General features: G+C 49.9%; 9 protein-coding genes across 9 annotated transcripts; 8 read left to right on the top strand and 1 right to left on the bottom strand.

Moving 5' to 3' along the window:
- Window positions 1–708: 708 nt before the first annotated feature.
- LACBIDRAFT_163556 (putative proline-rich protein) lies at window positions 709–999 on the top strand (the record flags this gene model as incomplete). The annotated part of the gene is made up of 1 exon (XM_001885587.1): window positions 709–999. A coding segment is annotated over one exon (291 nt), but the record flags the coding sequence as incomplete, so codon positions are not given.
- A 1,208-nt stretch (window positions 1,000–2,207) lies between these two features.
- LACBIDRAFT_331189 (uncharacterized protein) lies at window positions 2,208–4,511 on the bottom strand (the record flags this gene model as incomplete). The annotated part of the gene is made up of 10 exons (XM_001885513.1): window positions 2,208–2,509; window positions 2,576–3,021; window positions 3,076–3,136; window positions 3,191–3,271; window positions 3,311–3,409; window positions 3,506–3,614; window positions 3,639–4,022; window positions 4,069–4,247; window positions 4,302–4,376; window positions 4,427–4,511. 10 exons carry the CDS (start codon window positions 4,509–4,511, stop codon window positions 2,208–2,210), a joined length of 1,821 nt encoding a protein of 606 aa, XP_001885548.1.
- A 2,229-nt stretch (window positions 4,512–6,740) lies between these two features.
- Window positions 6,741–9,675, top strand: LACBIDRAFT_295158 (uncharacterized protein; the record flags this gene model as incomplete). Its single annotated transcript, XM_001885586.1, has 5 exons — window positions 6,741–6,955; window positions 7,003–7,876; window positions 7,932–8,498; window positions 8,554–8,670; window positions 8,732–9,675. 5 exons carry the CDS (start codon window positions 6,741–6,743, stop codon window positions 9,386–9,388), a joined length of 2,430 nt encoding a protein of 809 aa, XP_001885621.1. The 3' UTR covers window positions 9,389–9,675.
- A 246-nt stretch (window positions 9,676–9,921) lies between these two features.
- Window positions 9,922–11,071, top strand: LACBIDRAFT_331187 (uncharacterized protein; the record flags this gene model as incomplete). The annotated part of the gene is made up of 7 exons (XM_001885585.1): window positions 9,922–9,924; window positions 9,972–10,062; window positions 10,201–10,276; window positions 10,483–10,565; window positions 10,614–10,776; window positions 10,831–10,926; window positions 10,987–11,071. The coding sequence occupies 7 exons, from the start codon at window positions 9,922–9,924 to the stop codon at window positions 11,069–11,071; spliced, it is 597 nt and encodes a 198-aa protein (XP_001885620.1).
- Window positions 11,072–11,528: 457 nt separating this feature from the next.
- On the top strand, window positions 11,529–13,554 carry LACBIDRAFT_331186 (uncharacterized protein; the record flags this gene model as incomplete). The annotated part of the gene is made up of 2 exons (XM_001885584.1): window positions 11,529–11,635; window positions 11,688–13,554. 2 exons carry the CDS (start codon window positions 11,529–11,531, stop codon window positions 13,552–13,554), a joined length of 1,974 nt encoding a protein of 657 aa, XP_001885619.1.
- Window positions 13,555–15,389: 1,835 nt separating this feature from the next.
- On the top strand, window positions 15,390–19,142 carry LACBIDRAFT_306794 (trehalose 6-phosphate phosphatase, glycosyltransferase family 20 protein; the record flags this gene model as incomplete). Its single annotated transcript, XM_001885583.1, has 14 exons — window positions 15,390–16,002; window positions 16,074–16,254; window positions 16,310–16,508; window positions 16,705–16,853; window positions 16,918–17,029; window positions 17,103–17,281; window positions 17,394–17,607; window positions 17,659–17,904; window positions 17,961–18,251; window positions 18,317–18,393; window positions 18,449–18,516; window positions 18,569–18,618; window positions 18,677–18,748; window positions 18,813–19,142. The coding sequence occupies 14 exons, from the start codon at window positions 15,390–15,392 to the stop codon at window positions 19,140–19,142; spliced, it is 2,781 nt and encodes a 926-aa protein (XP_001885618.1).
- A 746-nt stretch (window positions 19,143–19,888) lies between these two features.
- On the top strand, window positions 19,889–21,881 carry LACBIDRAFT_331184 (uncharacterized protein; the record flags this gene model as incomplete). Its single annotated transcript, XM_001885582.1, has 3 exons — window positions 19,889–20,656; window positions 20,683–20,723; window positions 20,786–21,881. The coding sequence occupies 3 exons, from the start codon at window positions 19,889–19,891 to the stop codon at window positions 21,879–21,881; spliced, it is 1,905 nt and encodes a 634-aa protein (XP_001885617.1).
- A 156-nt stretch (window positions 21,882–22,037) lies between these two features.
- LACBIDRAFT_306792 (uncharacterized protein) lies at window positions 22,038–24,251 on the top strand (the record flags this gene model as incomplete). Its single annotated transcript, XM_001885581.1, has 6 exons — window positions 22,038–22,145; window positions 22,202–22,668; window positions 22,717–22,930; window positions 23,000–23,610; window positions 23,836–24,037; window positions 24,093–24,251. 6 exons carry the CDS (start codon window positions 22,038–22,040, stop codon window positions 24,249–24,251), a joined length of 1,761 nt encoding a protein of 586 aa, XP_001885616.1.
- A 230-nt stretch (window positions 24,252–24,481) lies between these two features.
- LACBIDRAFT_306791 (uncharacterized protein) lies at window positions 24,482–24,826 on the top strand (the record flags this gene model as incomplete). Its single annotated transcript, XM_001885580.1, has 1 exon — window positions 24,482–24,826. One exon carries the CDS (start codon window positions 24,482–24,484, stop codon window positions 24,644–24,646), a length of 165 nt encoding a protein of 54 aa, XP_001885615.1. The 3' UTR covers window positions 24,647–24,826.
- Window positions 24,827–25,063: the final 237 nt, after the last annotated feature.

Here is a 25,063-nt window from a genome sequence, read left to right as displayed (position 1 = left end):
ACGGCAATGCAAAGCACTGTACTCTGCCTTACTCCGACAAGTCACAATTTGAAATAAATTTCTTGTGGGTCCTTGTAGATTCTTGTGGCCCCGCTTGTAGTCGCTTGTACCAAGTACTATACAGACAAATAATGACATTGACAAACAGCGCGATCGCCTCTTTTCCAAATTTATGGTCATTGAACGTCGAACAACAACGATGCGTCCGACAAAAAGATCTTCTTGTCAAAATTCCGGGCTCCGCTGAAAGTTCGAAATGTCAGAATACAAGGTTACGAATGTAACAAAACCAACCGACGATTGCCATGACACTGTTACTCGATTCGCCACTCATGGACGACAATAATTACAAGAAAGGAGCCTACTTCGCGTTCCTTAATCCGATGCAGGTCTCGCAGATTGACTCGTAGTGATAGATGGAAATGGAAGTAGGTCCCTACAGTTTTGCGACGGATTACGCATCGCGTCATCTCTATAAAGCGCGAGCCGACAGGATTTGTGGACCCAACTTCTCTTCCCTCCGATAACCTTGCCCAGTTCTCGATAACGTCCTCGTTATGAGACCCTCCTTTTGCCGTTTCTTCTCGTCTCTTGTAAGGCCGAAAAACTGTATGCCTGCTTCTCAGCTCGTATCCAACGTTTCATGAACACTTCCTTTAGATAATAGCAATACCCATAACGATTTCCAGTGGCCCAGTGACTGCATGCCCTGGTGGGACCAAACTACCACCAGCTGGCCAAACCAGGCTCCTGCTGCCTGGCCAAATCAAACTCACGCTCCCTGGCCAAACCAGGCTCTTGCTGCCTGGCCAAATCAAACTCACGCTCCCTGGCCAAACCAGGCTCTTGCTGCCTGGCCAAATCAAACTCACGCTCCCTGGCCAAACCAGGCTCCTGCTGCCTGGCCAAATCAAACTCACGCTGCCTGGCCAAATCAAACTTACGCTCCCTGGCCAAATCAATCCTCCGCTACATGGCCAAACCAGACTACTAACGCCCCCTTGCCAAACTCATATCAGAATGCCTGCGCAACTGGCTGCAGCAATGGATTTCCCGTATCCATTACAAACAATAACTACTACGTCCCCCTTCCCACCACTTGGCCCACCGTCCCGGTACACTACACACCCCTCGTCCCAACCGCCCCCGTCGCTCCTGTGGCGCTTCCTGCATGGAGCACACCCGCCGCTCTCGTCCCAACAGCCCTCGTCGCTCCTGTGGCGCTTCCTGCATGGAGCGCACCCGCACCCCTCGTCCCAACCGTTCCCGTCGCTCCTGTGGCACTTCTTGCATGGAGCGCACCCGCACCCGCAGGGAATACACAACCCGTCACCACTTCTTCCACCACTTCATCACTCCATCCAATGTTGTGCACCACCCCGGTCGCCTACCCTCACCTCTCCTGGTCAATCGAACGCTACCCCTCCGCCGCTCGAATATGCACTCAAGCCAACGACGAACGCCCACTCATCAACGCCGAACTGAACGCACTGGCCGTACCCCCCTCCATTTCCGTAATTCGCATCCACGTAAGCTCGCTCGGGCGATGGGAACGGTACTGGGGACCCATCATCATCCGGCAGTCTTCGACATCACAGGGAATACGGAACAAAGACGTGCTGCGGGGAATATTCAATTATTTCCAGATGCCGTTATCATTCGTCGAGAGTAGCAGGCTGCACCATGTCAATCATGATCGCGTCGGATGGGAAGCGGCGAGAAGGGCGAGGGAGTTACCAAATGGTGGGGTGTCAAGGGATGCGGGGTTTTTGAGGATTGACGTGGCTGCCATTAGTGGGGCGAAGTTTGCGGGTATGCAGCCGGTCGGGGGATGGGCCACGGGGGATTTTACGTTGAACCTCACGAATTAGAGTAATGACAATTCTTATAAAATGTAAAGTAAACTGATCTAATGTAAAAATACATGCTTGAGCTTACCCTTGATCACGTCGATCACATTCTTGTCGCAAAGTTGTTCCCTCTCTCTCTGCTGTCTATTGTCGATCAATTTGACAGTTCGATAATGAATGTTTTTCGTGATCAGAAACTCGGGAAATCTGATGCGGGGTGCAAGGCGCACGGCCGAAGGTGTCGAAAAAAGTCTGGCAGTACGCCTTGACCACCATTCCCTCTGATTCTTTAAACTTTGCCTCAGAGATGCCTTCAGAAATATATCGTGCTTTCAATTGCCTTGAGGCGGCTCCCGGTCATCCCTTTACTAACTGCCGTAATGCCTCCACATGTTTCAAGCGGTCCTTCCAATTCTCCGCCGCAAGGCCAATGATAGAAGGTGGACCTGCAGAGACAACGAGGCCGTTGCTGTCATCTGGAAAAATGCGACGGATTAGATCTTCGCGCAGGCCGGCTTCAGAATCCGAGGCCCAAGCAGCGGGCAAGAGATGTCGGTCGAGTTGGCGGATTTCATATCGAAAGTTTTGTTCGAAGGTATTCCAAATCACTTGCGACATGATGTTGGGGGCGAGGCCGTCGTCTTTATCCCCTTGCATTACTACCAGTAAACCACGTCAGGACGCTTTCCCAGAGACACCACACCAGAGAATATGGAAGTTTGAACCTCCTTGGCCTTGCGAGAACGGCAGTTCTTCAGATCCTTGGTGTGTCTGGTCTTTGCCCTTTTTCTCCTGCACGCCGCCATGACTTCCTATGCTTGTTGACGGTATCGTAGGCAACAACCCCATTTCCTTGGCGAAATCATGGAGGAAGTTGCGCCAGTGTTGGGGGACAGGAAGTTGGGGGACAGGAAGTTGAGGGGCAGAATCAGTGTTAATGAGGGACTGAAGCCACTGAGCACGCATCATCAGCCAGGCCAACATCATGCTTCGGTGGTTGGAGCCGTTGATAAATAGGAAAGGATCTGGGAATTGATAACCGCGATACTTGTTCGCGGCGGGCGTTGAGAAAACGCGCCGCGAATCCATATCCACAGCTTCTAATGCAGTCTTCCAGGCTGGGGATTGAGGTGGCACATGGTCGAGGTCTGGCTCATGAAATTTAGCAAGGCTGTTATGATCAAATTCAATTAGTAACACTAGAGTTGGACAAGGGGAAGCATACATGCCTTGCGCAGATTTATTCACCGTGGGGGAGACAGGTACCGTGTGGGGGGCAGACAGGGCTATTGTGTCATGAATCGGTGCGTGTTCAAAGTACCAAGGATGTGAAAACCTACCAGGGGAGGGAGATGAATTGACCATGGCTAAACCACCAGAAGCCTCCACGACAACTTGAGGATCAAGGGGACCAAAATGTCCTTCACGTCAGTTTTGGCAGGCAGCGACATAATCGCTACTTCGAGGGCATGCAGTGACAACAGTCGGGAAAGGCATGCCAGGGAAGTCTTTGTACGTGAATGCGCGTCGATCGTACTCGTTGGCAGGACGTCCCCGTACTGTTGGCATTTCTTCGCAACCCGGCGCAACAATATGACGGATCGTCATGTCCTTTGGGACATTTGATGGCGGTCGCACATACCAACCCGGCACACCAACTCTGTAGAGCATTACAATACAATCCGGGCTGTCAGCGATTGCCCCCATGATGGTCTTGTCAATTTCGTAGATTTTTCCGGTGCCGTCGTTGAGACGGAAAGCCCACTTTGTGTGTCAGTCATACATAACGAGGGTCTCCAGGTAAAGGCGTTGGAAGCCGCTGATGTGGTAGATCAGGTCGCGCCTGGTGAAGGAGCAATACTTGAGTTGGAAGGCTGCGTCAGCGGTCTTGTTTGCTAGATAAAACAGACGGCCGAAATCCTTCAGCTGCTTGACGTCTCGGCAGGCAACGTGAAGTTTCTTGGCCTTCCCTCGCAGAAAATCTGCAATGTCTCCACGCAAGGTACCGAGGTTGCGGTAAGCCGAGCCTTTTGCTTCCACATGGCACAAAATGATTCTCTCCCAACTGCCACCAACAAAAACCGAGCTCGAGGTGCTTGATTGTGGCCTCTGGCGGACGCGATCTGACAAATGGAAGATGCCACTGGCTTTCGATGAACCACTGAGGGCACACTGTAAAGTCTGCCCAAGCAAAACGTCCATCTTCTCGGGCACGGACGGCTCGGGGGCGCAAAGAGATAAATGGCATCCAATTGGCGTTGGGCGAAGTGACAACCATCCGGTTGGGGATGGTCTGTCCTGGCGGCAAGTAGAGTGGGGCGATGCTCGTCTGCTGGGGAGGAATGTAGGCCTCGTTGAGCTCCGTGATTGCTAATGCATCGAATTCTGAGAGTTCGCCTACATGAATACAATGTCAGAAAAAAACGACCACTACTACAATCCTTCGCTTACCATCCCGCTCATAGCTGTTGAAGATGGTATCACCATTCTTGCGGTGACAACGTCCAAAGACGTCAGGGTTACCGTCTATAGAGGAAAGGTCAGAAGCATCTTTCTTTTCGTTAAGTCAAACTCACAAGTATGCAGCAAGGGCTCTCGGTCTACTTGTCCTGGAGAAGTGGGAAACAAATGAGAGAAACTGTAGAGAGAGAATAGATTCATTCAGGCGATGAACGATTTGGGTGAGTGTGTTAACGCGTACCAATGTATTGAACTTGAAGGAGGAGATGAGCGGGAGATAATCAAGGGGAACTTATTATGATCGTCTCGACTGTGCACAATGTGGAACGAGGAAACCCCAACGGGGTTCTAAGCTGCCATGTCATCGCAGAAACTGTACTCTTAAATGACCATGATGATGTAGAGGAGGAATGTCGGAGATTTATTTCTTTTGTCACAACCAGCCGAAATTGGGACGGCATTGAATCGGCATTCTAACCAGTGCTAACCGTTGAAAGTTCTTTATTTTTCCATTTTTTAGCCCAAAATTGGCTACAATCACGCCGGAACTCCCGTTGCCACCTGTTGCAACCAGGTTGCCACCCTGGATGGGACCAAAATTGTAACCAAAAACTCTTTGGTTGCTCTTAATTATGACGGCAATTTTGATAGGAACGTCCACAACAAGTTAGAACCGGTTGAGATGCCGAATTAGAAAACTCCGACAAATTTACCGATCACATGATCGCTCGTTCCAAGTTCTCGACCAACTGGCAACGACAACAGTCCAAGGCCAAAACGTCAGATTGTGCGATCTGCTTACCGCAAATGATATAAGGTATGGAAATATATTCCGGGGGAAAATGACCAACCGTACTGACAGAGCTTGACAGATATTTCGGTTGCCTCATGGCCCCTTATGATGACCAACAGCAGAAGTCTGTTTTATCAGCGCAGGAACCGAGTTCATATCACCTTACCTCTGAAGCTCAAAGTTAAACACGTACGGCCCATTTGACCCGCCACCCGATTACTTTTTCGCTGTTAACGCAACACAAAAGTAGGCTACAATAACCCCATTTTACTTCCTCCCCTAGACCTTGCGCCACGAAGGCCTTGTCCTCAATGCAAGTGGTCGACGTTGAGAGCGATTAAAGACGAAGCGAAGTTGAGGTTCATTTTGCTCCGTGGGATCTCTCCCAAGGCCGACTTACAGTATATTCCAAACTTGAAGAGCAGAAACTCCGCGTCGCAAAGGAGATAGAGGGTATCGCTGTCATGATGCTATCCCCGTCACTCGTTTATTAGCCCTCTGCGAACTCAACTGAAGGTCCTTCAGGCCTATGCGAGCAGAGGATTCTTGTTTGGGGAACGATCACGCCTCCTTTCCGGATACGTGGATTGGGCATCTTCGACAGACCTTGTCGTACGCTACGTACATCCACACCCTCTCAAACCTCCTCGAGAAAGAAATCGCATCCCTATCCTCACTCCGTTCCTTTCGGAGAACTTCTCTCCGCATTTCCATCCCGCATCAGGGATTTCTGAGGAAAGATTCACGATCACCCACGTATGGCCGCGATAATACATCTTGGAAATAACCTGGTGTTCATGCATGGGGATTTTGTGCCCTGCAATATCCTTGTTTTTTTTTCGGAGGTCGGGTGGTGACGATTTTTGAATTGGGAACTGGCAGGGTTCCTCCAATCGAATGGGATTTTGGGCTCGATTGAGCTGCAAGGGCTCCCCCCACTTTGATACTCATCTCCATCGTAGTCCTTACTTTACTATTTTACTAAGGATGGAGAGAGAAATTGGGGAATTGGCTGGAATTGGTTTATGGTATACCGGTTACTAACAATTAGGTAGCCTTGGTAACGGTTGGTAACCCCTGTCCGGTAATCTACCAGATCTACTGCTCGGAAGCTGTGCTCTTATTTGGCGTGATGTTTTTGCGTTCAAGTCTGTTCAAGTCGCTGGCGCGCACTACTTACTTACAAGGCCCTACACTTGACCAGCACTGTTCTCACAATTTCTCTTTTAAATCAACCACCGAGTGCCCTGCCTGTCATCTTATTCATAAACGAGACCACCCAGCCATTTCTCTGAATAGGCCACTCAAATTGCCGAAGCAACGACGGATTAGGCGAACAATGGCCAAGGTCAATGCGAGTAAATCCAATTCTGGGACATACTGGGACTCTCGCACCTCGTGGTGAAGTCAAAGCTGGAATCGGCGTGACGATCTACGCGAAATTGTGGCCCTCCTTGTTGCCTTCCAGGCCACATATGTCAACGCAAATGGCCACATACTGCGCCCTATAAGAACCGACAAGGGACCACCCACTTTTCCCCAACTCAACCACAACCTACACCTGTCGATCGCTCTCATATACGCGATTTTTTGCAACCCAATCCAATCAATCTATTACCGAACTCTGTTATCCGCCAATGGCTATTATTCTTGAGAAACCCAAACCCAAGCGCAGGCAGAAGAACAACTCCAACAAGATGGAGAAACGTTTTATGAACGTTCGAACCGTCGCGAAGCGACGAAGGGCGTTCATCGTCAACAGAGGTTTCCTTCCCCTTCCGCCGGGGGTTGATCCCAGTGTCGTCCCCCCTCCCCCTGCACAAGTTATCATGGACGGCAAGACTGACGAGCAGTAAGTTGTTCTCCTTCATGTTGCGTGTTGAGTTTATCTCGCTTCAGGCGCGCCGAAAACCCGACCCTCGACAATAGCAACCTCCCCACGGATTGTGAGGGCCACCGTAGGGCCAGATATCGTATGAGTAGGGCGGAGATGGAGGAAAGACTACGACTTCGCGACACCAGGTGGGCGAACCGTATGAACGGAATCAAGAAGATATTCTCGCGGCCGCTCAGATTTGTGGCCAAGTTAATCTTCCCTCCGCCTCCCCCTCCCGCTCTGGAGCCTTACCCGCGTATCCTTCCTCTTCCTCGAGTCGTGCCGCCACCTGTTGAAGAAGTCGCGCTCCCGAATCACGCACACGACCAAGTCGACGTGCCACAGGTGGAGCATCAGCATCAGCTCACGTCCGCCGACCAAGGTCCTTCCCAGCAGTCGTTTGTCGAGCAGGCCTCTGTCGTTCAGAATGTGCCCGTTGAACAGTCCTTCGTCGGCCAGTCTTTCGTTCACCAACCCCCTGTTGAACAAACCTACAACAACCATTCCTTTGTCGCCCCTGTCGAACAGCCCAACCAATACCAGCAACAGTCCGAGCAGGTGTACTATCAGCCAAACCCAAGCGTGGGTTACGAAGCCGACATGGAGGACATGGACGAGGACGGGCCTTCTCAGAGTTACGCGGCTCAGGCGCAGGCGCAGCAACAAGCAGCATTCGAGCAGCAGCAACGGGCTGCGTTCGAGCAACAACAACAAGCTGCGTTCGAGCAACAGCAACAAGCCGCGTACGAACAGCAGCAGCGGTATCTGTTGGAGGCGCAGGCGCAAGCGGCTATGGCCCACCAAGCCCAAGCCCAGGCTTATGCACAAAATCAAGCGCCTCCTCCTTATTCAGAGGAGTTGAACAACGGGTATGCGAACGCGTACAATCAACCTCAGGTTAGCCTTCACCGTCGATTGATGTATAGCCTTGACCAACGTTCCTTCATTTTAGCATCCTCAGCAGTTCATTTACCCCGGAGCGACATCTGCCCCAGCTCAACCTGCGTGGAACGAGGCTGGATTCATTAATACAGCTCTTCCTCAGGAATGTCACCAGCCAGCGCTTCTCCAAGCCCAAGCCGCCACCCAACCCCCTCTCAAAGAAGCCTCCCCACCACCCGCTCCTGCTCCAGCTGAGCCATCCTCTCCTATCTACACCCCTGAACAACGGCGTGCATGGAGGGAGAAGATGCAGAAGATCTGGGCGGACGAGCCCAAGAGCAAGCCGTGGGTATTGAGCACCAGTACTTCGAGCATTAGTTTGCCCAGCCAGGAATTGGGGAGGAACTCGAAGAGTTCGGGAGTTAAGGCTTCTAAGACTGTTTCGAGCGAGAGGGAGATTAAGCCTCTCCCACCTAGGACTCGTGTGCAGAGTGCGCCTAGTGCGCAAGGGAGTGGATCTAGCAGGCAGGGAAGCGTTTCGAGCAAACAAGGAAGTGTTACTAGCGCACCGAAGAAAGGGACTTGGCGTCTCCCTGAGCCTGAGTCGTCCTTTGAGAATTTAGAGGCGGTCGTACCCGTAAGTTTTCCTTTGCTTAGGTTATTGAGCCGATACTCACGCTATGCGACTTTAGGACGCCACAACAAAGAAGCAGAAGAAACGTCCCATTGAAGATACTGATGCGGTCGATACTACGACCAAGAAGCAGAAGAAGAAGCGGTCTGTTGAAGATGGTGATGCTGTTGAGCCTGTAAGTCCCCTCACTCGTTAGTGGGTATTGATATGATGCTGACGCGATAATGGGGTTGTAGGATACCAAGGAGAAGAAGCAGAAGAAACGTCGTCGCGCTCCTGAGACTGCTGTTGAGTCTACCTCTTCGAAGAAGCGGATTGTTGAGCCTGCTTCGAAGGCGGTCCCCTCGCGCTTGAAGGAAACTTCCTCGAGCTTGAAGCTGTCTTCCTCGAGCATGAAGCCAGTCCCCACGACCTCCAAGCCAATCCCCTCGATGTCGAAGCCAGTCCCTTCGACCTCCAAGCCACTTTCGCAGACCTCGAAGGAAACTTACTCGAGCTTGAAGTTGACTCCCTTGAGCATGAAGCCTATCCCTTCGAGCATGAAGCCAGTTCCTTCGAGCATGAAGCCAGTCCCCTCCACCTCCAGGCCGGTCCCTTCCACCTCCAAACCAGTCCCCTCCACCTCGAGCTCGACCTCAAAGAAGCGCAAAGAAGCCCCCATCATCATCGTCGAGTCCGACGCAGACCCAGAGATCGACGAGTCAATGGTTAGGAAGTCGAAGCGGTCCAAGACGTCTCCACAGATGGAAGAGCCGGTTGCGACTAGGAGGCGCAAAAAGATGCCTGCGCCTACCAAGGTTCTGGTTCCGGTTGAGGAGCTGGAGAGCCGCGATGGGAAGTGGGAGATCCCTGTTGTTGGGGGGTTGTTGAGGGCTTTTGGGCTTCGTCGTTGAGCGGCGGCGGTTCAAGCTTTCGAACCCGACAAGAATTTGAAATGAGGTGTATTGGGATGGGTCTCGGTTTTTGATCATTGCTTTTCTGACTTTTTAAGTTTTCTCTTTTGAATTTCTTTCTCTCTTTCCTCCTGGTTTCGTTTTGCTGAATGTCTGCTCTGGATCATTGCATCGTGTTCTGCTCGCTCCTAGCCCGCCTTGGTATCTGAGCGTAGTGTATTAACTTGTACATAGTAGAAAGTCGCCTACTGCTCTTGTAACCTTGAATAAACGTGTTTGAAATCGGGAAATAGCACTGGTCACAGTCACTAGATATAGCACAACCTTTTTCTTGAGCTTGAACTTCGTGGTCTTGCTACGCACTCGTCTGCTGCTCGAATACTATTGTTGCGGCAGGCCACTTAGGATAACAAAGTTTCAGGGGTGACTTTCTCCAGGAGGCTCTGTTCGCGCAACTTGCCCAAGGAAGGCTACCTTCCAACCTGGAAGCAAGGTTATACCGGAGGAGTTGGATGAGCGTAGGGACAGAAACGATGGTAAGCTTGAACCTGCACAGGACCAGTTCTCTTACGCTTCGTTTCAGTGGTCGATTATCTGGCAACATGGATGTGGAACAACGGAAAGTGGAGACGATCTCTTCCACAAACCAGGGTATCCCAATGCATTTGCGTGTGGTATGTACAATGGCCTTGGATATCTTGCACGAGGTTCGCCTTTCTCACTCTCTCTACCTCTCTTTAAACCAAACCCACGTCATCCTCCATTCAGATATTCGAACACCTACACACGATAGACCTCTGTGACCACATCAGCCCCACCAGCCACAGTTTTTAGGACAACCTGCGCAGCCCTAGCTCCAGCTCAATCTGGCGGGCGGCCTACGAGAGGGTGCATGAGATTCCCAGATGTCCAGAGGATATCTCGGAGTTTGAGTGGGCGGATTTGTCGTTCGGGAAGTGAAATGGGTTTGGTCCATTGGAGCGACGGCGAACGCTGATCATCCATCATCTTTGAAGCAATGCGGAAACGGGGGTGCCCCTCCAAGTCTCACCTTCCGCCATCGCTTGTGGGCCTTACGTGACGACGTCAAATAGCCACTCATGTACCCCCAAGCAAAGAAATCTCGTCTTTCCGAGCTCGTCAATTTGGAGTTTAGTTCTTCGAAGTCAGGTTATCAGTGGGTGCTAGTTACTGACCTTCGCAACAACACCTAAAATTGCTACAGACATATGCCCTGATGGCTCTTTTGATGACGACTGGCCGTTATACCTTAAAGACGAAGCCAGCCGTATTGATCTGCGGCCGTCTCTCCCCAAGGACTTTGCGGACATTGAGAAAGTCGTTGAAGAATACAACAAGAGAAAACGGACATCGATTCGATACTTTCAGTATGTCTGTCTATCTCATCGGCGTATATGATGTTGACTGATATGCTGGAACAGAGCACGTCCTCAAAAGGTATCGCTGGGATCAACGCATCGCATTGTGCAGGCCTACCAAACCCAACGAGAAGTGAGCTACGACCGAAACATGCAACGGTACGTTTACAACACCTCTTCTTCCATCGAATACAACCCTGACAAACGACATGGAATTAGGTTCGCGTTCGTCTCGTCCGATCAGGGCACATCTTCATCGACGTCCAAAAAGCGCAATACGAGGAAGACATACTGGATGAGTTGAAGGATTTGAAATCATCTTGAATAACTAGATGTACGTACCCCTCGCCCAACCCTTCTCCCCCCTTCCATTGAGTACCAACTACTGTAGTCTGGCACCGCCTGAAACCATGACTTCGAACCCTCCATCCACCTCGCCTGCCTCACTCAAAAGTTCGGCGGACGCAATTTCTCGTGGGAGAAACTTTAGAAGTTTCTTTTTCGACGTATCTCAACAACCTGGCTAATACTATGTCGTGGCGATTTATCGAGCCGCCGCGCTACCCAATTTGATGCCATTGCTTGTCCACAACTGTTTGAATCTTATCATAAGGCACGTCGGTTGCTTTCGACGGAGAACATCCAGGAACATCCTTCTTCCCTATAATCAAGGCCCAGTTTAAGGGCTATGTCAGCGCTAATCATGAATTAGAGCTATTTAAAGGGAAGGCAGCCCCAAAACACAGGCCTAGAAATTCAGAATGGGTGATGAACACAGCATGTCCCATGTCAGCACCAATTATCTCCCCGTCGAGACGGACATTGAAATGCGTGGTGACCCTCCACCTTCAAAAACATCAACCTGGCGGTATAATCCTAAAAGTTTTAACTGCAATATCACATTAACCGCTCTCATACAGCGTCAATTTTTACAAGTACAGGCCTTTCGTTGTGCACTTCGCATTGACGGTTCTTGTAGCCTCAATCTGTTTGAGCTATCTTGACCATCGTACTTTCAATGTCAACTCCCGTCGACCTCAATATCGAGAAGTTGATGGCTCTGTTGCGTATGCGTCGTTTTACGCTCCCCTCCAATCCGACATCACAACTGCTGTCTCGTTGGCAGCTACAATAACACGTGTTGCGGGTGGATGGTGGGCGACAGGCTACATTTGGCGTAGCGCTTTTGTGGCCATGGAGCAAGGAGGCATTTCGACAAAAGGTCTATCGCAGGCGATTTCAAATTGTCCCCCTGCACCTCGCCACTTTACTCGAAAAAGCAACATGGTCATCATATACGTCGCCCTTTTCGCCACTTTTGCTATCGATTACTTCTCCGCAGCATTAACTGGCTCATTCATTTGGGAGACTGCAGTCACCCAAGTACCCGGGAAGATACTACTGAACGGAATTACAGACGGAACCGTCCTGAAAAAACAGAGCATAAGCGATTCAGTATTTATTGGCAACGACCTGATCAATTATGAGTCTGAGATCATGATGATGGCTTCCGCTTCCGCAAGCATCGCATGGGGAACATCTCAGCCAGACTCCATCTTGAATATCACAGAACCCTCCACAACCTTTCGGCGTGTTATCAATGGAGCGCAATACCTCTCTACCCATTCTATTCTGGCTAATGTTACGATGCCTTACTTTGCCGTGGACGCTTTCGAGTGGGTGCGAGACCCCCACCAGGTCTTGACGGACGGACAACTATCCTTACTGTATCAGAATGCATCTGGATATAGTCCTTTTCTTATTAGAGCAAACGGGACCGGTGGGCTGTTACCCGACGGGCAGTGGGGAAATGGCCCAATGATCAGAGATCCACACATGCCCATATCAGAAACACGACTGTTCACCTTTCGGATTTGGATTCCTTGGTCTTACCCTACCACGGCTGCACCGCTATGCCCACAGAACTATACGATCGACCCAGGCTTGGTGATCAACTTCATCTCAGGCTCGGACTATCCGGACGGCAGAGACTGTTTCGCAATTGCAAATGTGTCGTATCGGGCTGGAGTGATCAGCAGTCAAAACTGTAAAATTATCTCTGCGAATGTCGTGGAAGCACAGGCTCCCTATCCAATCATCGGAAATTTTCAGTCTGCGGAGGCACTGGGAATTGCACCACTCCTTGCAGCCAATTTTTTCTTGTCTAACTATGCTATTCCCTTGAACTTTGGGACAAACAGGAACTTGGGCATCGAGTTGGCTTCACGAGCGTATCAGGCTGCATGGGCAGCTTTGGCGGACTATTATACAGCCAGTGCCAATGCTACGACTGTTCAGATTGCCTTGCCGACGTTGCGTGCCGAAATCACTCACTGGAGAGTGTACCTTTGGGTAGCGCTGCATCTTTGGGTGTTGGCGCTTGGATTGCTTTTCGCATACATTCAAAGTCGTTGTGATCACCCCTGGGTTGAGGACCCGACAATGGCCGTCTTCTGGTTGGACACCACAGCAGCCCTGCAGCGTGTTTCAGACCCATGGCAGCCCGGAAGAGAGCTTCGCGAAGGTGGAATGCTTATACTCGAGTATAACGAAGCTGGTCAGTGGTCAGTGCAAGACAAAAGGAGTACTACTAGTAGCCCGCCTGAGCGCAGATATTCGCATTCAATACCGTTACAGCCTAGGATGCCTCCTTCAAGTTCCACGATAACAGAAGAGGAGAACGGAGAACTTGGTGTTGAGATGTTCGCCCGGACTTCTGCTCCGACGACTTTGCACCATACCAGCTCGTCGGATACCACCAGGACCCCCGAAAATTTTGCAAAATGAATTTATGTAAAGATATACACGTACGATACTTCAATGATCTCGTGTCTCTCTCATGGACAGCCCACCTGGGGTGCAGTAACGGGACGCAATGCAAGCAACAATATCAAGACACAGGTAATGTGTGATGAGCATCTCAAGCGACTCAGATGCTGGGCGCTAAGTTTTCAGCAGCAGGTTGGAGGTACTGCATTTCGTGAACCAACTTGAAGAAAGCCAACATGTACGCTTTCGCTTTCCTTCAACTTCACATGCCTCTTCTCGAATCAGCTTCACCCTGGAGCATCCAATGATGTTACACATTCAAGTGCTCCATCTTCTTCGCAACTCCGACAACTTCGTTGCCCATCTGAGACGGATTCAAAAGATGGGAGGACGTCGTCTGGGTGTGCTGACAGCGTGGAACGAGGTTTCCCGTCAGAAATGTACGGGCAAGTTGAGTTATTCAACCCTTCAAAGCCGGGATGCTGACTTTGAGCTCATAGCCTGCGTACGCCCTTCCCTCCCCGGCTGCGGGCATACCTTCTGCTTCTCAACCAGAGATTAACTGTTGTTTGTCGGTTGAAAGACCGTCTGGATTGATTGGGCAAGATGCCAGTAATGGAGGAAGCAAGAGACTAAACAAAGGCTACCACTCGGTTGCAACATGGCCGTTGATGTTGAAGAAGAAAGACGTTTGATGATTGGTCCTATGGCGACGACTACATGGTATCACGGACAAGCAACTTCCCCTAGAGTTCGGCTCAACGTTGTTTGTCGTGCATGCGATTCTTGTATCCTTGAGCTCTCGTCACCGTCAACGAACGCGCTCTCGAATCGAGTGCTACCCCTTGTCGTTTACTAATGTATGCGGTGAGTTACTCAATCCTGGTCTTCGGACACTCTGGTGAAGCGATGCTCGTCCATCAGGATTCGCTCTTGCTACGGGCCCCGGAGCCAACTTGGAGCCAACGGTCTCTTGAGCTGGCTAAATTTTCGGAGTACTCGACGGATGACTAGGGGTATGATATGTTGTCTCTTTGTTTTGTCCCGCTCCGACGTTGAATTCCATGAAGTGGTATTAGTTGTTGCTTGTGTGGTCGCGGACCAGTTGTGCAGTGGTATGATGTTATTTATAACCACCGCATTTCGTCATCGACTAAAATTCCGTTGGAAGCAACTGTTGTGAAGTCATTGCTCCAAGACCGAACTTGAGTTTGAAAAACGATAGCACTCCAGAACATCAATACGGGTCGCCGAATCCGTTTCCATGAAAGGCCAGAACCACATCTGGGGGTTATTTGACTGCATCCACGGTGGCGTCCCAAGCGAAAGGTTTCTCCGTCGTGCACGTTTCTCGCCAATTAGAAGAATTCCAATCATAAGATGTTTAAGTCCTGCCTGTGTAGATCATTGCAACGGGGCTTCCTCGCCCACGTGAAAGGACCGAAAAGCAGCGAGGACCGTAGATTTTGTTATCTTACGAGCCTGGAAGTGTCCACGGCGAGCCGCTCCATGTTCGGCTGTGGTGCGCCCAATATTCCAGAGGGAGAGGCAGGGGGTTAAAAATGTCAAGGATTGAACTGTTTTGTGCATTAATTTGAAATAAGGGGGTGATGCAAGTCGCTGATGGCGGCGAAGAGAGGATATGGAAAGTAGGTATGATTTCTGGTCGTTCTTTTGCGTTTCTGGACGTTCTGAGGTGATTGTCGGACCGGAACGGGAGTACGTCGGTGCAGGGTGGACAGCGTCCATCCCAATTGAGCAAACCATGACGATGATTTGGACATCGCGATAGATTTGGCCATCTCATATATAAATAAGATATTTCTACACTCTCCACTCTTTCTCTGTACACCATGGACTCTTTTTCAGAACCATACACCCGCCAAGGCGACGACATCTCTCTTGACCAGGTCCGAGCCAACATTCATACACTAGAACAACAGCACAAGAACAATGGCATACCCTTGTCGGGGAGGATCATCCATGTCTGCCATTACCTACCCATCATCGCGACACTCAACTCCCGTCCTACGAGCAGTATACTCAGCCCACCCCCAACTCCCCCTACTAAACCCCTGGACGCAGCCAGCGAACCAGTAGAACAAGCAGCTAGCTCGCCATGGTCATTGGCCGCGCGATATGGTCACGCAGCTATGATCTCCGGCATCCGCTCCCTCTCTCCTTCACATGAACAGATTGTCATAGGGTGGACCGGGGACGTTCTCGCTCCCCCTCCAAGCAGCAGCGCCAGTGCCAGTGCCAGTGCCAGCGGTACGATCACGGCGGGTGCGGACAAGGTGCCTGCAGATGCTATTTCCCAAGCGGATAAAGCTGCTTTCCAGGATGCTTTGGATGCGTATAAGATTGATCCTGAGGATGATCGTGGTGAGAAGAGGGCAAAGTACGTTCCGGTGTGGTTGGATGATAAGGTTGCGCATGGGCATTATGATGGGTATTGCAAGCAGAGTGAGAATTCGTTCCTTTCTCTTCCTCTCTCTTTTTTTATTACTGTTACTGATTTGGGTTCTGGTAAATAGCCCTGTGGCCGCTGTTCCACTACCTACTCTGGCAAGACGTCGCTACGGAATACGCTTCCGCAGACTCTCATTACCCGTACTACGAATCTGCAAACGCGGCTTTTGCACGCCGTATTGCGGAGGTGTATCAGCCTGGCGATATTGTTTGGGTGCATGATTATCATCTTCTTTTGTTGCCTAGGTGAGCTTCCATCTTATCCGCTCGTAACTCGTAACTCATCGTCAACCTTCACCAGGCTAGTCCGAGAATCAATCCCGGAAGTCGTCCTCGGCCTGTTCGTACACACACCCTTCCCGAGCAGCGAAGTTTTCAGGTGTTTACCACGTACATTTCTGTTAAATCCCTTCTGGTGCTCGATAACCCTAACTCGATTGCATATAGGCCGCAAGGAGATTTTAGATGGCATGCTTGGTGCTAATCTCGTTTGTTTCCAGGTATGTGGATTAGTTCTTTTTTTACCCGCCTTCTCCCCTTTTTGTGCACGTATCTGGTATTCTTCTTTGATAAACCGGGGTTCCTTACCTCCCTCCGTCCCCTTCGGACTTCTTTTTATTCCCCCATCATCACCACCTTATCTTATCTTACACTTCTTTTTCCGATCACACTAATTCCCTTCCTCCCCACTTCTAGACATACTCCTACTCCCGACACTTCATCTCAACATGTATCCGGGTATGCGGCTACGAAGCCTCCCCCCGCGGGATTGACGTAGAAGGACACGTTACGGCTGTTAGCCACTGTCCCGTTGGTGTGGACGCTGAGAGGGTTGCTAAGGATATGTGAGTCTTCCTTTCCCCTCATTTGCTATGAGGAGACTGATGTGTATGTGTGTGTGTGTGGTAGATTGAGGCCGGGGATTCAACCTAAACTTGAGGCGCTTAGGAATTTGTATGAAGGGAAGAAGATTATTGTGGGGAGGGATAAGTTGGATGTTGTTAAGGGTGTTATTCAAAAGGTGCACTTCTTCCGCCTCCCTTCCTGCTTTCTTTCTTTCTTATTCACACCACTTACCCTTATCAACCCCACAGCTAAGAGCGTTCGAGAAACTGTTACAAGACTTTCCTGAATGGATCGGCAACGTCGTTATGATCCAAGTGACTAGTCCTGCGCTGACGGATTCACCAAAGCTGGAGAGGATGGTGAGTGAGATTGTTGCGCATATTAATGGGGAGTATGGGAGTTTGGATTTTATTCCTGTGCATCACTAGTGAGTTTTTTTGTTCTCTTTTTAGCTTTTGCCTTTGCCTCCCCGTATTCCCCTTCCCCCCCTTTTTTTTTCCTCTCAATTACCACAAAACCCAACTAACGTCACCCACCAGCCACCAAACCCTAAAGAAAGACGAATTCTACGCCCTCTTGAGCGTCGCCGATCTAGCCGTCATCACGCCCCTCCGAGACGGGATGAACACCACCAGCATGGAGTTTGTCATCGCGCAAGAAAAGACGGGCAAGAACCCGAGTGTGCTTTCCGAGTTTATGGGGATTAGTAAGAATATGGAGGAGGCTCTGTTGGTTAACCCTTGGAATTTGGGGGTGGGTACTTCCTATATATTCGTTTCACTTGCGTCATACTCACCTCCTTAGGACGTTGCTGCTGCGATCAACCGAGGTCTCCTGATGTCCGCCGAGGAAAAAGCCACTCGGCACGAGAAGCTCTACAAAACCGTCACGACGCACACGTCCCATACGTGGGCTGCGGTTCTTGTGAAGATGTTGCTTGAGCAGATGGGGTTGCAGGGTATGGCGAGGCAGACGCCTTATATCCCCCGGAAGAACTTGGAGTGGTTGTATCACCAAGCTGGGAAACGGTTGTTCTTGTTCGACTATGATGTGCGTTCTCTCCTTGCCCCGTCCCTCCCTTACTCAACCCAAACTATAAACCACAGGGAACCCTGGCACCCATCGTGAAAACGCCATCCATGGCCGTTCCGACGGAAGCGACGCTCGAAGCGCTCGAAAAGCTCTCTGCGGACCCGAAGAATATCGTGTACATCATCTCTGGGCGGGATGGCGCCTTTTTGGAACAGCATCTTGGGCATTTGAGGAATGTTGGGTTTTCGGCTGAGCATGGTGGGTTTGTGAGGGAACGTGGGTCCAAGGAGTGGGTTAATTTTACGAAGAGTTTGGATATGAGTTGGATGGCGGAGGTTGAGGAGATATTTAAGTATTATACTGAGGTGGGTTTTTTTTGTTTTTTGTTTTTTGTTTTTTGGGTGGGGATGTTGATGTTGTTATTTTGTAGAGGACGACGGGGAGTCATATTGAGGTGAAGAAGAGCTCGATTACGTGGCATTATCGGGGGAGTGATCCTGAGTGGGGGTGAGTTCCTTTTTTTCGCTTTTGGGTTGTTGGCTGGTGTTGATGGCTTGTTTAGACAATTCCAGTGTCGTCAGTGCCAGGATTTGTTGGAGAATAATTTGGCGCATAAGAGGCCTATTGAAGGTTTGTCTTTTGCTTTTATTGTGTAACGTGGTTCTTATGATCTCTTTCTCAGTTCTTGTTGGGAAGAAGAACCTGGAAGTTAGGCCAACGGCTGTTAACAAGGTGTGTGATCAGATATTTATCTTCCTCTCGAGCGTGATATTGATCATGCGACGTAAAGGGCGAGATCGTCAAGCGGATATTGTACCAGAACCCTGACGCCGAGTTCATCTTCTGTGCTGGTGACGACAAGGTTTGTCTTTTCTTTGTTTTTTATCTCTGCATTACTTTCACTGACATCTCCCTTCCTTTTACAGACCGACGAAGACATGTTCCGCGCGCTCCTCCTCTTCCCACCGGGAACAACGCAAGTAACAATGGAAGCCCCCCTCTCCGTGACCCTCATCGACGGCAACGGTGCACCCCCCGTTCAACTGTCCATCAAATCCGAGGCTGTGTTCACCACTGCTGTCGGGCACAGCAGTAAGCGGACGCTTGCGAGTTGGCATGTGACGACGCCTCAGGAGATTGTGGATCATATGCTTGATTTGGTGAGGAATGAAGGGGATGGGAACTCGGAGACGTCGAAGGTTGTTGATGATGATGATGATAAGGGGAAGGAGGAGAAGGTGGTGGTGAGTATTTGACGCCAGGCCTTTGGGTGGGTGAGGATGCTCGGGGGGTGGATTGGGCATCTGTTTCGAGGTCGAGGTCGTTGAATACGGTCCCGGGCAGCATGACTGGTCAGCGGGGGTTGTTTAGACACACGATTGAGATGGGGGCTTTTTTTATTCATAGACGAAAAGAAACTTAAATATGGAATGTATATATATATCGGGACCGCGCAGAATAAATACATGCGAGATGCGCGATACTTAACTTGTTGGGGTGGGCGAATGTTTTGGAGAAAGTCGATTGGGAGATATGCTCTGGCCCCTGGGGCTGATTTCTCTCACGTGACCGCATTTGTTTCTTAAAACATAAAAAAACAGTTGCGAGATGAACCTTCCGTTGAAGTTTCCTTACTGGCTTGATATTTCCCTCTTCAAGACCAAAACATACGTAAGAATATTGATTCAATAAGATGCGTTTGCTCTTACTCACGCGCTTTTGAACCAGCAGTGACTTGGAGAGGATGGCCAGGCAGGCTGCGGGAATGCTCCTCTGGAATAACTGCTGATACAGCTGCTTGGCGCCTTACGTCAAACCAGTGTACAGTACCAATCCGATTAGCATGGAAAAACGGAGCATCTACGTTCTTCTCCTCTGCTACAACAACCCCTCTTCCCGGACTCCTTTACCGATCATGCTCCAAGGAGGATTCAATAAATTGCTGTCGACTCGCAAGTATTCTTTCCTTTCCATTAAACTAAAAGTCTTCTGAACGTCCAGGATGTTCGGCTTTCAACAAGAAAACCCCCGGGAATCTGTGCTATCCGCCTGGACCGTGTCTTCCTTCCTCTCAGAAAAGGTCCTCGTAGAATCTTCCTATCCAGACGAAAAGCTTTATCCTGTTCGACTCTGCCGCTGCGCAGGTGCCCAAAGCCACGTAGACGATGTAACGCACTACCTCATCAACCAACTGGGTCATTCTGAGCTCCCGGATAGCCATGCTCCAACTACGCAAGAACGACTCTCATCATACATCCCGGAAATCGTCAACCGAACGACGGACCATCTGTTTGACGTGGCTGGCGTAGTCGCCGCTGCATACATCCTTCTTCAGCGTCACCAAGACGCGCTGAGTCGGGTATCCCAAACTGCCGCCGCTTCTTCATCGAGTCCCGGGTGGAATGGACACGGACTCTTCCTGTCCGCGTTTATATTCGCTGCTGTGGAGCAGACACATAACCCTCACGTTCTGAATAACCTCAAGTTTTGGTGCTCGTTTTCTGGGTTTACGGCGCAGGAGGTTGTAGAGATGAAGAATCAGCTATATGCTGAACTTCATGGGAAAGTGTGGATGTTTGCGGAGATTATGGAGAGTGCGAATAAACTTCCGGCGAGGAAGATGTTGGCTGTTTGGAGGCAGAATAGCGAGGATGAGGAGAGTGAAGAGATGGAGGAGGTTGGGGAGACATCTAGGGGACGTGATTCGCTGAGGCCGTCGAGGTTGAAGCTGAAGGTTGCCCGCTTTTCTTCTCGTCTTTTCAGATTGAGAGTGCGTTGATAATACCCCCTGTGAAGCTGCTATTCGATGACCGTGGATTTTTGATGATTTCGAGTTTGTACGTAGAAGGTTTAGAAGTACCTCGTCCATAATTATAAATCACTTTTTTCTCATCTTTAGCTCATCTTCATCTTCCATCCTCAAGGCCTCAACGTTCAACGGTCTTTCCGCGATGGAAAATCCCCCTGTCCGGATTCCTCACCATCGGTATCGCACTTGTCAAGTCCGAAAAGGAGGCACAATGACGCCTCGGAGCATCTTGACATCGCGCCACCCTATTTTATTCATAGGAGGTCCTTTGGCCGCTTTCAAGTATCGCATCACTGTTTTCTTGTCCCACACTCACCGCTCGCAAATACGACACTCTGGCCGCTCTACCAATCTGGCGGCTTTCATCATGACAGCAATTTCCACCACTTCTTACAGCGTTTCCAGTATGGGGAGCTCTCCGTTCACTACTAGTATAACGCCATCTCCCCTTACGCATTCACCTGCTCTGCTTGACAGTCATTCTCCACACTCTTCTTTGTACGCACATCTTCATCTTGAGCGGACCCCTAGAAGATCTTCTATAGGGCAGTACGACACATTTTTTGGTCTCGACGATGTGGTAGCTTCGTTCTCGGACTATCTTGTAGATGTGTTTGGCTGTCCTCTGAAACTCGAATCACCTGGCACTCTTAAGATCGAACCTAGGCTTCAGAACTTTATTGCGGAAGTGGTATATAGTGCTGGCCTCCCAATCTCTGTCGCCTCTGCTGCTCTCATCCTCCTGAAGCGACTCCAGGCACAGATGCCTAAACTCACTAAGCCGTCTGGGCTTTCGGGACACCGGCTATTTCTCGCGGCTTTCATCATCGCTGCGCGAGAACAATCATTGTGTTATGGCGACTCACGGAAGGAGAACAAAATCTTTAGTGCCTCGTATTGGAGTAAAATCTCTATGTTCTCTACGCGAGAGATTGACGAGTTCACATCACAGTTTTTCGACCGGCTTGAAGGGAATGTAACCGTATTTCCCAGCCGAGCCGTTACGTTGGAACAGACAGGTCGTCCTTTCGTGATCAAGTCGTACTGGAGCATTGCACATTCGGCCAGTAGGGGGAATGTTCGAGACAAGTTGCGGGGTTCAATGCTCTCCGGAGGTCCTGCGAAACGAAAACGCTCGATTAAGGCAGTCATCGCTTCCTTTTTTCTGTCAAAGCGTTCTTCGTAGGCACGTAGATAAAAATTATTCGTTTTGGAGAGCTATTGGAGAGTCGATTCTCCGATTGATCCTGACTTTTCGGAGTAAGGCGGTGCAAGTGGCGGTGTGCATAAACATGAGTTTCTGTATAATAATTGATCATCTCTCTGCTTGCTCTCTGCGCCCATGGCCACTGGCCTGCAACGTAGAGCGAACATGCATCTTCTGCCTTTGGAATTGCATATTCTGATTCAGAGCTATCTTGACCCGCGCGATATCATCTCGCTCAGGATGGTGAACTTTCTCGAATCTCGAATACCCTAACCAGGAATCTGAGCGCAACACTCTAGACCTCCAAATCACTGTATCTGTCTACACAACAACGGATAGTCTGGTTAGCTGCCTTCCATCACGTTTGCGTGGACCACGCACTCTTCGAGCCCAGTTTCCCTACGGAAAACATGTCCACCAAAGAACTTGAATACGGTGCTTTGTCCCCTGCTCGCGTTTCGGCTCGGATGAAGAAGGGCTTGAATAAAACAGAAATTGCCCCTTGGCAAGACCGGGTCTTTCGGGCTTCGTTTCTAGAGAATTACAATCAAATATCACTTATCCCCGGAGGTCGATATCTACTGACGGGCTCCAATACCGCTACTGGTGTCGGAGTGTCCTTATGGGACCTTGGGGCGAACCCTTATTGTGAAATGCCAAAGGTTCCAATGGCGACTACTATCGTCAAGAATATCGGCCTAATTGACACGAGCCCAACTTCAGACGGCCTCGGAATCCTTGTAACGACATATTTTGTCGATGACGGGTGAGCACTGTTGCCTACATCTTTCCATAGCTATTCTGACGAGAGTAGGCTCTCGACACACATCAGTGTGTATGAAATCCATCCATCGGCAGCGCAACCCCAGTTCTGTCGCAAGGGAGACTTGAAACTGAATGGCATGAATATGATTCACTCTCTAACGGGATATCATTTCGTCTCGCTGGATCAGAACCGAATGCTTACGTTCTGGGATATTGAATCTAACAAGTCTTTTACCTGGAATGCCCCCTTCAAGATAGAAGAAGTGCGTAACTACTGCTAGAAGTGTAAATTCATTTCGCTGAACGCCTCTTCGTTTCTCTTTTTATTTCAGTTGTTCTTGCTCGAAAACCATTTAATCATTCTCAACCGGACCGACATCATCGTATGGGAGATACCTTTCCTAAAAAACGTTGCTAGAAGCGACGTCGCTGATAATGAACTCGCAAACCACCCCCCGCCCACAATCAACCTTGGCTACTCATTCCCACCGGACTCAAGGAGACCCAAACTATTCACAGTGCCATCTCAATGGTGGCCAAAATCTTACAGTGACATAATTCTTGGTTCTGTAGCTCCGGATTTCAAGAACGATGTATCTGAAATGACTTTACACAGGCTCGACCCGAGCTCGCTTGCATCGGGCGGTCAAATCACCGAGATGGGGATTTTGTCGTCCATTCCGTCAAGGATGGTTGATGAGAGCGAATTCCTTTTCGGCCTGCGTTTCTGCAACGGGGAACTTTGCCAGCGGTGGCGACCTGACAATGACGTGTTAATCAGTCTTATACCCTTTCCTACTCCGCATGAAGAAACAAAATCCGTGGTGACAAAAACATTATTTTCTGGTCCACTTTGGGACTTTGATTTTTGTCCTGCGTCTGGGCGGCTTGTGGTCGCTACGCCTGAAAATGTGATCCGTGTCATCGATTTTCTTTCCCCCATGTCGGTCCCATTTTCGGAGATGTCTTGATATGTGTGTATACTATTTATTATCCAAAGATCCCTCTTGTGCTCTTACTGACTCCACCCCTTAGATGAACTATCATTCTTTCTGCATAGACCGTTCAATGATGGTCAAGTATTCTTAGATAGGTCGCATGACACTGACAACAGCAAGTGATTTAAATCATATACCACCTTGATACCACCACACCCTCGAACACAAAGACGATGGCAGCTCTCTGGTCCCAGTGGCTTACCAACTCTATTGTATCTGCCAATCAACCTCACGAATGGAAGTGTCTACTATGGCCCAGACACTCGACTCCTCTACCATCTTTTCGGCATCGAAGGTCCTTTCGAAATGTCTCCTCATAATTATATGGCCCAAGACTCGATCGATGTTGTTGCTGAACTGAACAAACATCCCGTGCTCTTTATCGAAGTTATCACCAGGATTCTTTACCTTGAACTCCAAACGCAAGGAGGCAGATGATCAGGTGCGCGACCGCTTCCGCGCTCTTGGCAATAGCATCGCAACGCCCAGGCTTCCTGGCTCCAGTGCATTCGGTACTCGCCTGGCCTTTTATGAATGCCTGTCGGCTCACTCTGCCTGCGATTGTGCCCGATTCAGAAAACCTTAACGACGTGGCTCCCGCTGAATGATGGATCCACGACCTCCTTGATGCCAACGGTGCTGCTCGAATTCGCCAGGTGGTCCAGGACGTCTTAGCTATGCGTGCTGTGGGCAATTCATGATTACCATTACATTGATGGCGACGCTAACATACGTAGGGTAGATGAAGACTTGAAGAAGACAAGAAACATCATCAATGGGCGTTGCAAGAGTTCAGAATCCACGTTTCCTCATTGGATGTTGGAAGAGGGACTGTGTGCGCCGCTGGTCGGGGAGCCGCCGCGTTGTGACCTGAGTTATGTATTACCAGCACTTGTGGCTCGGTATTATTTGGACGCAATTACTGAAGAGTGGATTAAGCCGAGAATAGGTAGTGGAGAGGAGGTTGGGATTGGGAGGTAGGAGGTGTGTTACCACCGTTAGAATGGTCGGGGTACAAAGTGATTGCAGAGGAAGGTTAGTTTCCATTGGCGGGAGAGGTGTGCGAGTGGGATTTGAATATAGCCAGCTGCGTAAACGATCGTTAGCTACCGCCGGTTTAGAATAGAAAACAATATGAGCTCACTCAAGATTCTGCCCCAAGCTGCACCATATATTTTCAATGTATGGGCTCGACACAGAGAGTATATCGGCATTTGAACATGACCCGCTGAGCTACCGCAGCACCTCCAAAAGTTTGCAGGCATGAAAACGGATGTTCAAACGAAGGCAAATTGTGTGCCTAGCCCAATCCAACTGAGTCACCAAGTCTCTTCGACAGACCACGCAAGAAACTCCACTCCCGGCAGCAAGACTAGGGAATGTCCACGCACTCTTAAA

This window comes from Laccaria bicolor, genomic scaffold, assembly GCF_000143565.1.
Source record: "Laccaria bicolor S238N-H82 LACBIscaffold_32 genomic scaffold, whole genome shotgun sequence".
NCBI lineage: Eukaryota > Fungi > Basidiomycota > Agaricomycetes > Agaricales > Hydnangiaceae > Laccaria > Laccaria bicolor.
Note: the sequence above shows the minus strand (reverse complement) of the source record. Positions and strands in the feature narration are given on the sequence as shown.